The sequence below is a fragment of the Phocoena phocoena genome, chromosome 2 (assembly GCF_963924675.1).
Source record: "Phocoena phocoena chromosome 2, mPhoPho1.1, whole genome shotgun sequence".
In the NCBI taxonomy this organism is placed as follows: domain Eukaryota; kingdom Metazoa; phylum Chordata; class Mammalia; order Artiodactyla; family Phocoenidae; genus Phocoena; species Phocoena phocoena.
The window spans coordinates 12984269-12996547 of NC_089220.1; the positions used below are offsets into that span (position 1 = coordinate 12984269).

General features: G+C 43.3%; 1 protein-coding gene across 3 annotated transcripts in view; it reads left to right on the forward strand.

Moving 5' to 3' along the window:
• TTC7B (tetratricopeptide repeat domain 7B) overlaps positions 1-12279 on the forward strand; it is a 238998-nt gene that overhangs the window by 66848 nt on the left and 159871 nt on the right. For all 3 annotated transcript variants that reach the window (XM_065871941.1, XM_065871942.1, XM_065871943.1), the window contains one exon: positions 8729-8850. In XM_065871941.1, the coding sequence (XP_065728013.1) occupies positions 8729-8850 (122 nt within the window). The remainder of the gene's footprint in view (positions 1-8728; positions 8851-12279) is intronic.

Sequence of the window (12279 nt, forward strand, 5' to 3'; positions counted from 1 at the left end):
CCTGCATCGGCAGGCGGACTCTCAACCACTGCGCCACCAGGGAAGCCCCAGACTGTGTTTTAAAAAATTATTCAGGCTGCTTGTGGAAGGTGGAAAGGAAGTTAAGGTGCAAGAGAGGACATGGAGACTGTATTTAGGAGGCTGCTGTAGAAATCTCACAGGAAGTGATGGTAGCTTTGATGAAAGTTATGGTTGTGGAAATGGATATATACAGACATTTGAGAAATAATTAGGAGGAAAATCGTAATAGATTAGATGTGAGAGAGTGTCAAGGTCTCAAGGCTCAATCCCCAGTGTCTGATTTGGGCAGCTGGCTGGATGACGTTACAGTCGCCCCTTGGTATCTGTGGGGGATTAGTTCCAGGACCCCCTGTGAATACCGAAATCTGCAGATGCTCAAGTCCCTTATATAATATGGCATAGTACAGTCGGCCCTCCGTATCTGCAGATGTGGAACCCGTGGATACAGGACCAGCTGTATTTATAAGATGGAGTGATAAATAGAGGCTTCAGTTTGGGGCTGAATCTGGACTCCTAGGAGCGTAATCATGCTCAAAGTTTCTCTGGGGTAGAAGTTATGTGGCTTTTGTCCCAGGAAGGCATTGCAGGAGCTAGGAGGGAGATGCCCAGAAAGGGGCCCTTGAAGATGAGCCCCATCCCTGAGGTTCTGGTATAGAGACCCTTCTTAAGACTGAGGCTGGACCAGGAGAACCAAGAATTTCTCCCTTCCACCACCAGCCACATAACAAACACAGCACCAAGTACTACGCAACAGCAGACTACTACTGGGAAAGGGGCGTGAATGTGGAGAGAGAACTCCTCTGTAGTGCAAGCATACAGAGACTGCTAAAAACTGAGGGTGGAATAGAAACACTGAGGAAAACCCTCTGGAATCCCAAGTCCCACAGTTAGCAGCTCAATGCTGGAGGAGTTTGAAGCCCGTGGTGCATTGGAGGTAACTATAGAAACAATAAAACCCAGCTCCAGCTCAACTACTGACTAGGTTGACTCAATCCCCAACACTTAGGGCCTGATAAGAGAAAGGGGGTACACATTTTCAAGTGTAAATATTATTTAACTCAGTTTATTTCTGTATACACAATTGTCAACAATAAATAAAAAATTAAGGGCTTCCCTGGTGGCACAGTGGTTGAGAGTCTGCCTGCCAATGCAGGGGACATGGGTTCGTGCCCCAGTCCAGGAGGATCCCACGTGCCACGGAGCGGCTGGGCCCGTGGGCCATGGCCACTGGGCCTGCACGTCCGGAGCCTGTGCTCCGCAATGGGAGGGGTCACAACAGTGAGAGGCCTGTGTACCGCAAAAAAAAATAAAAAAATAAAAATAAAAATTATAAGATACGTATATATACACACACAAACTGGAATAAAGAAATCACTGTGACGAGCAATAAACAAAACCAAACCCAGAAATGACCCAGGTATTGGAACTGATAGGAACTTTAAAATACCCATGAGTTATATGTTAAAGGATATCATGGAAAAGATATACAACACGCAGGAACAGATAGGAATTTCAACAAGGAGAAGGAAACTATAAAAAAAAGTATAATTAAAATGCTAGAAATAACAAAACATGATATAAGAGATGAGGAACTTCTTCGATAGCTTTTAGAAGACTGGAAAGAGCTAAGAAAAAACTTTCATTTGAAGATAGGTTAATAGAGATTATTCAAAGAAAAACACAAAAAGAAAATTAAAAAGAGTGGGAAAAAAACAGAACAGAGCATCCAAGAGCTGTGGGAAAATATCATATATGTATTTGGTGCCCCAAGAGGATAAGAGAGAGAAACTGGGACAGAAGAACTATTTGAAGAGAAAATGGTTGGGCTTCCCTGGTGGCACAGTGGTTGAGAGTCTATCTGCCAATGCGGGGGACACAGGTTTGTGCCCTGGTCTGGGAAGATCCCACATGCCGCAGAGTGGCTGGGCCCGTGAGCCATGGCCACTGAGCCTGTGCATCCAGAGCCTGTGCTCCGCAACGGGAGAGGCCACGACAGTGAGAGGACCACGTACCGCAAAAAAAAAAAAAAAAAAAAGAGAAAATTGTTAAGAAGTTTTCAGAATTACTGAAACACAGCAAGGAATCTCAGATCCAAGAATCTCAGAGAACCCCAAGCAGGATAAATACAAACACACACTTAGACACATCATAGTCGGAGTGTTGTAAATCAAAGACAAAAGTCTTAAAGGCAACCAGAGAAAAAGAAACTTTAAATACGGAAGAATAAAGATAAGAGTTATAGAAGACTTATCATCAGAAAACAATATGCAGATTAGAAGACACTGGAAAGACAAATAAAGACTTTTTTAGAACAAATAAAATTTGACAGAATGCATTGCCAGCACGCCTGTGTGACAGGAAATGTTGAAGAAGTTCTTCAAGCAGAAGAAAATACAGACCCACACAGTGAAATCAAGAGCATCATAAATGGTTACAATGAGGGTAAATAAAGAAGACTTTCGGGCTTCCCTGGTGGCGCAGTGGTTGAGAGTCCGCCTGCCAATGCAGGGGACACAGGTTTGTGCTCCGGTCTGGGAAGATCCCACATGCCGCGGAGCGGCTGGGCCCGTGAGCCATGGCTGCTGAGCCTGCGCGTCCGGAGCCTGTACTCCACAACGGGAGAGGCCACAACAGTGAGAGGCCCGCGTACCGCAAAAAAAAAAAAAAAGAAGACTTTCTTATGTTTAATTTTTTTAAAAGATAATCGACTGCCTAAACCAAAAATATGAACAATGTATTATGGGATTTATAATATAGAAGTAAAATGTGTGGCAACAATAGCAAAAAAGATAGTGGAGGAAATAGAAGTATATTGTTATCAGGTGTTTATACTATATATGAATTGGTGTAATATTACTTAGAGATATTATAAAGAGCTATGTTATAAACCCTAGGGCAGCCACTAAAAAATAAGAAAAAAAGAGACATAATTAACCAGTTGATAGTGGAAATGAAATGGAATCATCAATCCAAAAAAAAAACAAAAGAAGAAATTGAGAAAAAGGAACAAAGAACATATGGGACAATAAAACATAAACTAGCAAGATGATTCCAACCATGTCAATAATTATATTAAATGTAAATTGTCTAAGCACCCCAATTTAAAGGCAGAGATTTTCTATCTACAAGAAAATGATTTAAATATTAAAACATAGGTAGATAAAATTACACACAATAATCAAAACAAAGCTAGAGTGACTGTATTATATCATAAAGTAGAATTAGAAACAAGGGATATTATAGGAGATAAAGGGAGATATAATAAAAGGAGTTAATTCATCAAGACATTATAATCCTAAAAGTATGTATACCTAATAATAGAGCTTCAAGATATAGAAAACAAAATGTATAGAAGAGTTTATAACATTAAATGTGTATAGTAGAAAAGAAGAAAAATTTCAAATCAATGATCTACATTTCCAATTCAAGGAACTAGAAAAAGATGAACAAAATAAGCAGAAGGAAGGGAATAAGAACGATTAGAACAGAAATCAGTGAAATAGAAAACAGATAAACAGTAGAGAAAACTAGTGAAACCAAAACTGGAGTCTTAGAAAAGATCAATAAAATTTGTGTAAACTATTAATAAGCTGAACAAGAATTAAAGAGAGAAGACACAAATTATCAATACCCAGAAAAAAGGAGGCACTTCTGTAGATCTATAGACATTGAAAGGCTGTAAGGGAAAATTATGGCCAACTTTATGCAAATAAACTTGATCATTTATAGAAAATAGACAAATTCCCTGAAAGACACAAAGTACCAAAGCTCACTCAAGAAAGAATAGATAACTCAAGTATACCTATATGAATTAAAGAAATTGACTTTATCATTAAAAATCTTCCCATAAAGAAAACTACAGGTCAAGTTGGCTTCCTTGGTGAATTCAATGAAGAGAGATTCAGTTTAAGGGAGAAATGAGGCCAGTACTATAGAAGCTTTCAGAAAGTAGAAGAGGAGTAAAACACTCCCTAACTAATTTTATGAGACCAGTATCTCTTTTTTTTTGTATTAATTGATTAATTAATTAATTAATTTTTGGCTGTGTTGGGTCTTCATTGCTGTGCATGGGCTTTCTCTAGTCGCGGTGAGTGGGGGCTACTCTTTGTTGCGGTGTGCGGGCTTCTTATTGCGGTAGCTTCTCTTGCTGTGGAGCACAGGCTCTAGGCACGTGAGCTCCAGTAGCTGCGGCACTTCGGCTCTAGAGCACAGGATCAGTAGTTGTGGTGCACGGGCTTAGTTGCTCTGCGGCATGTGGGATTTTCCCAGACCAGGACTCGAACCCGTGTCCCCTGCATTGGCAGGAGGATTCTTAACCACTGCACCACCAGGGAAGTCCCAGAGACCAGTATCTCTTATGAATACAGATGCAGATATCCTCAACAAAATACCAGCAAACTGAATCTAACAGCATAGAGAATTATATGCCATCAAGCGAGATTCTTTTCAGAAATGCAAGGTTGATTTAACGTATGGAAATCAATGAATGTAATACAACATATAAATAGAATAAAGGACAAAAAACACATGATAATGATAATCTCAGTAGATGCAGAGAACTCATTTGGCAAAGTCCAACAATCCCCATGATAACAAAAACACACAACAAACTAGAAATAGAAGTAAAGAAAAATTAAAAAAAAAAAAAAAGAAGTTAATATCCTCAACCTGATAGAAAGCATCCATGAAAACCCATGTCTAACAACATATCTAATGGTGAAAGAGTGGATGCTTTCCTCCCAAGATCAGATTAGGCAGGAAAAAGAAATAAAAGGCATCCAGATTGAAAAGGGAGGGACTTCCCTGGTGGCACAGTGGTTAAGAATCTGCCTGCCAGTGCAGGGGACGTGAGTTTGAACCCTGTTCCGGGAAGATCCCACATGCTGTGGAGCAACTAAGCCCGTGCGCCACAACTTAGAGTCTGCAAGCCACAACACTGAGCCCACGTGCCACAACTACTGAAGCCCTCTGAGCCTGCACGCCTAGAGCCCATGCTCCACAGCAAGAGAAGCCACCACAATGAGAAGCACACTCACCACAATGAAGAGTAGCCCCTGCTCGCCGCAACTAGGGAAAGCCAGCGTGCAGCAAGAGAGACCCAACACAGCCAAAAAGTAAATTTTTTTTAAAGAAAGAAGTAAAACTATATTTTCAGATGACATGATCTTGTATATAGAAAATTCTAAGGAATTCACACAAAAAATACTATAAATAATAAACGATTTCAGCAAGGTTGTAGGATACAAGGTCAATATACAAAAATCACTTTTATTTGTATACACTAGCAATGAGCAATCTGAAAATGAAATTAAAATTGTAATTCTACTTCTAATAGCATCAAAAAGATTAAAATGCATTGGGATAATAAAAAGAAGTTCAAACCTTACACCCTGAAAACTACAAATCACTGTTGAAAGAAATGAAAGAAAACCTACATAAATGGAAAGGCGTCCTACACTCATGGAACAAAAGACTTAGTTTGTTAAGATGACAATACTCCCCAAATTGATCTACAAATTCAACCCAATGCCCATTAAAATCCTAGCTGCCTTTTTTGCAGAAATTGATAAGCTGATTCACAAATTAATATGGAAATGCAAGGGACCAAAACAAATGCAGAAGAGCCAAAACAATCTTGAAAAAGAACAAAGTCGAGGGACTCACACTTCCCAATCTCTTAACTTTCTATTGTACAAAGCTACAGTAATTAAGACAGTGCACACAATTAGTATTCCTGAAAAAGAAAATGGAAAAAACCAGACTAGATAAGAAAATGCAGTTATATAATCAAAGAGAAATTCTTCAACAAAGTAAGGCTTTATTCAGCACTTGCTACACACTGTGCTAAGTGTTCTATCCGTTTATTATTCCATTTAGTTCATAGGATTTCACTAAGTGAAAAATTCTATTACCATCTCCATTTTACCAATGAGAAAACTTTAGAGACTGTGACTTGCCCATAGTAGTGGAGCTGGGCTTTGAACCCAGAATGGCAGCCCGAGTCCAGTGCCTTACTTGATACTACAGATCTGAATTTTTAGATTGAGAGTTCATACTGTGTTCCAAGAATAGCTGACATAGAATGATGAACGGCAAGACAACACCTGGTAGATCTTCTAGACTTCAGGGAGAAAAGGACTGCTCTTTGCAGATTGTCCGCAGGGAGACCAATAAGGCTGGCTTCCGAGTTGTCCACAGCAACTGTCGGTGCTGGAAGACTGGAGTATCGTCTGCCATGTTCTGAGGGAGAGAAAGTGGGAAATCTGAGAATGTCATACTCAGGTTTAGAGGAACAGAGACAAGAGACAGACATTCTTACACCTGTAAGAATTCAGGGCCTGTAGCATCCACGAGCCCTTTTTGGCAATATTCCACCAAGCAAGAATCAGTTTAAAATAAAGAATTAAAGAAACAATGAATGCATTTGATTGATTGAGGTATAGTTGATGTACAATATTATATGTTTTAGGGGTACAGCATAGTGATTCCCAATTTATAAAGGTTATATCCCATTTATGGTTATTATAAAATATTGGCTGTATTCCCTGTGTTGTACTATATATCCTTGTAGCATATTTATTTTATGCATACTAGTTTGTACCTCTTAATCCTCTACCCCTATCTTGCCCCTCAAATGCATTTTGATATAGAACTGATGCAAAACAATTATGGGGTAGAACATAATTGTTAGGTACCTTGGCAATAAAAAACAGTACTATAACAAAAATCAGAGGCTGAGGAGAAGGCAAAGGAGAAGGTAGTATGAATATGTCAGTTTCCTCATTTTTGTTCTGGGTCAACAGATACTGTATAGTGTTGAAATGTGTAGATAAAAGAATGACCTACTTTCTGTCCTTTCTCTCGCTCTTTCTTTGTCTCCCTGTCTCTGTCTTTCTGTCTATATACACATACATACAACACACATGCATCCATGTAATAACTATAACATATTTTTAACGTTAGAGAGACATAAATGTATGAACTATGTGTAAAAAAACCACATTTTCCTGAGGTTGAGTGATTACTTTGGTCACACTTTAGTTTCTCCTGTTAAATTTAAAATTAAAACCAGTATGTATAACAATCTCAATGTTTGTAGAATGATTTTTATCTTTCTCTCCTCTTGATACATACGTACACGGAGATAGCTGGGTTATCGTTCAATCAATGTTCACTGGCTATTTCTATGTGGTAGAATTTTGAGATGATTTTTAATTTTCTTTTTGTACTGTACTACATTGTTTTCACTTTGAAATAACCATGGTGTTTAAAAAAATTAAAAACTATTATCAAAAGCAAATGGAGGATAATTTTTTAAAAGTTTCAGCATTGAACCCCCAAGTGGAAATGTCAAGGAAGTAGTTGGATATATGAGTCTGGGAAAGTCTGGACTAGAGATTATAAATTTGGGATTCGGCAGCATGTAGCTGATTTTTGAGGAGCGGATGAGATCATCTTGAGAGACACTTAACAGAGAAGGACAAGGGCCCAGAACCGCACTCGTGCATCTCCAGCACTTCGAGGATGGGTGAGGGTGAAGCCAAAAATGACAGTTCTCAGAGGCAGGAGGAACACCCACCTACCTCTTAGCACTTGCAGAGCCAAGGGCTAAGTCAAGAAGGAGCCAGGCAGTTTTGATAAGATGCTGGGATGTAGTTCAAAGGCAAGGGTTGCCCACCTGGCTTTCGTTCCACAATGTATTGTTCGTTGTGTGTCTTCTACTTTTTTTTTCCCTCCCTAAAGCTCATAAGGTAGAGGACCAGCAATTGCTTCGACTCCATTTGGAGAGTAATTTCAAGACCTCTGAAATATTTGGGGTTTGGCGAACAGCTGGATCTTTGGAGAGCTGCTGACTCAGCAGATGTTGGCAGCATGTTTGGAGAGCACTCCTGTGGTTTTTAAAATGGGCCACAGTAGCTTCTGGTTGATAAATGCTTTATTTGACTTGTGAGTTTAAGGAGAGCAGCCTCTGTAACCGTAGCTAAGTGTTTACACTTCACTGTATCCCCCTCAACTTGCAAGCCTTTCTCTTGACTATTTGGCAGTCTTTCTGGCAGGGCTAAACACGTCAACCTTTAAAACCTTGTTATCTGCTGACAAGAGTTCAAGTTTGGGGAGAGGGGGAGTCGAGGTTGTTTTTCTCAACTCTCCCCTTGAGAATAGGTGGCTGCTGCCCAGTCCACAGGCCTCAGCTCTGTAGCCTGGTGAGTTTGCCCTCTCTGGTTAATTCCAGAGCCAGTGCCGATTGTGGCACTTTCCAACTCTTTCTGAAGCTCATCAGACTCTGGAGGGCTGAAGCCACGGGCTACCCATCAGTGACCACAGCCATTGGTGAATGATGACTGTTTCTGTCCATTGCTGGACCGGCTTCTGTGTCACTCAGCCTCTCTGTCAACATCCCGGCCTTCGGCAGAGCCACTCCACCTCTAATGCTTCTCCTGGCACCGTGCGCTCATCTGCACCCTTCACTCCTCTGTCCTCAGTGCCAGGAGGGCCACACGTGGCCTGGGGTTAGCAGTTGTTCCCTGTCTCACAGAAGTCATTCTCTCTGCTTTTCTTATCCCTGCACTTCTACATCAGTGCCTTGCACTGATGTTTGCATACAGAAGTTATTTTTTCAAGTCCTGCAGTGCACTTAGAGACAGGGTTTGAAGGAGGTAGGCTTGCATGTGGATCTGATTAGTTTTCCGATTTTCTCCCCTTCTAGGTAATACTTTCTAATATTCAAAACAGAAGTCCTAAGCCCGGCTCTGCTCCCCACGATCAAGAACTAGGTTTTTTCCTAGAAACAGGACTACAGAGAGCCCATGTCCTCTATTTCAAAAATGGGTAAGCCTTCTTCTCTTTCTAAATCAAGTTCCTAAAGAAGGAAAGTGGAAAGCCTTATAATGCTGTCTTCAGTTTAGTTTTTATCGTAAAGCAATTTTAAATATAAACCACAGTGGGAATTTTTTTTCAAAAACAGAATGAGCATAGGCTCTTTTGTCTCTTCTCCACCTGGGTCCTCACTTTCCCATGAGATTTGAAGGTGGGGGGAGGGAGGAGGCCCCCCCATGAGTACAAGTCACAGTGTGGAGCACCGGGACCAGGAGGGAATGGGGCCCATGCTCTGTGCTCCCTTGCCTCCCTGGGATGGTACTGAACAGGCCTCCCTGCTTTGTTGCGGGGAAGATGAATGGATCGGAAACCCTGGCCCACAGGATCACCTCCCTTTGCATGGCTGATCCGTTTAGAGAACTGGATTTGCCAAATTTCAGACGGTTTTTATGAAAGCGAGTATGGCTGTAATGCCACACAGGTACATTTTCCCCTTGAGCTGCCCTTGAAAAGAGTTTTAAAAAGGTTTAAGAGCCTGCATGTAAGGGATAGCTCTCTCATGCATTTGATGCTTGTTTTCCTTTTCGTGTTGCTCTTATGAGAAATGCAATGATACTCGTCCAAATCTCTTCAGCTGTCCCTTGTTTTGACATTTTGCTGCAGGATAGATGTGCATGGAGACCAACAGTAGGTATCTGGTTCCCCCGTAGCTCCTACTAGGCTGTGCGTGGGAGGCCCCTTCCTCGGGAATAGTCCAATAGCGCTTTAAACTGCAGATTGGATAACTGAACAGGGGAGTTGCTCCCTCTGCATTTTCAAGAGCTTCAAACCTTGGGGCGTAGCTCATGGAAGTGGGATTTCACCTGCCCAGAGCCACGTGCTTCTGTTTCCCATTTGTTGAGGAGTAAATGCTTATTTTCCAAATCCTATTAAACTGTGGAGAAGGCCTGCTTTGCTCCAAAGGTTCAGATTGGCGGGGCCCACAAAAGGCTGCAATAAACACCCCAAAGTTTGGAATGGCTTGGTAGCTTTGGCATAGATGCTTTTGAGTTTGATCTCATCTGTCACTGATTGAGATCGTCTGAGTGATGGTGCGTGTCCTCTAGGCTGAGTTTTGAGTTCTAGTTTCTTTGCTGTTATAAACAGAGAGAGAAGGGAGGGAACGTAGAATATTTTTTCTGTTTATTCTCCCTTTTCACAATAAGTAGTGTCATCACAGAGGAAACTCCAACCCTGGCTTTTCCTCCCTCTAACCTGTGGGTGTGTGTGACTGATATGCAAGTCCAGAGGCCGGAATGAATTTCCCTGGGGCTTTCAGGAGTCCCAAACCAATACCTTCTATTGAAAATGTTTTGTGTGAGATTGATAAGGGCGGGCCGGACAACTTATTTTCCTATTTGAAGCCTATTCGTCGAGGAGAAAGAAGCAGGGCTATGGGGCTCTGTCCTCCTGCCCTGAACCTCTGGATGCCCACCAGAACCCAACTAAAAAATAATGATGAGAGGTTTGCACTAGGCGATGGATTACATGCTGGGAATTGCTTACTGGCTCATGTCTCGTTTTATCTTACCCAAGTTCAAGAAGATTCCCATTGACATAGTCAAAGTTAAGGGACTGCTTAATTTTGAAGCCCCTCTTCCTTTCTTCTTGTCCTCTTGGTCTTCTCCCTGGGCTCTAAAGACCAGTGATGCATTGAGCTGGCTGCCCTGGAGGGCTCTTGTCAGCTGCAGTGTTCTAAAGCGGTAACAAGAGGTTACTCAGGTGGAGGTGAGGGCCAGTTTTGAGACCACGAAATACAGACGAAAGGAGAGAGACCAGTGGGAGGTTTTGGACATGCCAAGCGCTGTCAGGGCTGCTGACTTACACGGTGGGTCACTCGGGGCCCAAGAGCCACACCCGGGGGGCATTCATCAGTGGACGCGTACCGCCAGTGTCTCTGCGGAGCAAGTGGGGGCAAATGGAGGTGGTGCCATCCGTAAGCACCAGCGGCTTCCCATCTTCCTATGTGTTTGCTCTGCTCCTTCGTTGTCTCGCTCCCTTTTTGTGTTTCTACACTTAAAAATATATATATCTGGAATTGACAGGATTTGACTGATTTTCAGGGTTAGGAAAATGCATCTTAGATGAGTTCGCCAATAAGCGTTACTAATTGGTAAAGCATATCGTTTTCTTTAGAAATACACTTAAATATGTTCAGCCTTTTAGTTGCCAAGCCCATGAACTTGGGTCTCTTTCAGAAAGAACCTGACGCCAGGACCAGCTCCTGGGCCGCTCTGATCCCTTAGATCCCTCTTCTGTTTACCAAGTACTTTTATTTCATCGTTGATCCTCATGGCGTTGTATCTTCCACGCCCACCCCCGCCCTTGGGGTTGGCGGTGTAAACAGCATCGCCTCTGTTACACGCACCGTGACCTGGCTGCCAGGCTTCTGACCTCAGTCCTTTCAGTGCTGCCCCCGCTGCAGGGGAAATGCTGTGTGCAGGGCCTTGGCTCAACCTTCAAACCGTGGCCTTGTCCACCATCCAGCCTCTCTCGTGAGGGAGCGCTTGACCCCGGGATGAGACATTGCCGGGGGATGGTCCCCAGCCTCCACAAATTGGTGTTTTCTCATCACACTTTTCCTCATGTCTCATCTACAGCCTGTCACAAATCGTATGTTTCTTCTTCTCTCCTCCTCCCCCTGCCCCTCTCCCCCCTCCTTTCCTCCCCCTCTCTTTCCTGCCTCACCCCCTTCCCCTCCCTCTCCTTGTTGCCCCCTCACTCCCCCTTCTCCCCTGTCCCCTTGGAGGGAGCGAGCACCTGTTATCATCCCAGCCCCAGTGTCCTTGGGCATGGTCTGGCTTGGCACACACACATGTCCATTTCACGGGGGTTTCTCTTATCCCTCTGGGTGGCAGCAGCAGGCCTGCTGTGAATGAGAAAACCGTCCTGCTGAGGCTCTGCAGAGGGTGGAGGCAGAGAGTGTTAGCCTCAGAGGGCCAGGGCGGCTGCCTCTGAGCTTTTCGAGTTTCCTCGCCCACGGTAGGCACTCGGATGAGGGGAAGCAAGGGCGCTGGAGCCAGAGGACCAGATAAGGGACCAGCCCTTCTCCTCGCTGGGTGTCCGTTTCTTTATCTGTAAAATAGTGCCAGAACCAGAGAGCTGTGTGTGGCGCAAATAAGAGAACGCCTGTGGAAGCATCTGGTGCAGCGTCAGGCAAACAGGCAGGGGGAGATTGTAACTCCCAGTGACGACGATGCCCGGCTGGCTTTCCAGCTGGAAGTGGGACCACAGGAAGGTCGGGCTCCAGCTGAAGTGGAAGTTCTCGAAGCAGGCGTCACTCATTTCATATATGACTGCTGGTGTGAGCCAGCTCTGCTCGAGATGCATAACATTAGCTTGGGTAACCCCTAATCACCGAGGGCCACCCCAGTGTTTCAGAGGAAGGAGGCGGGGCCGCCT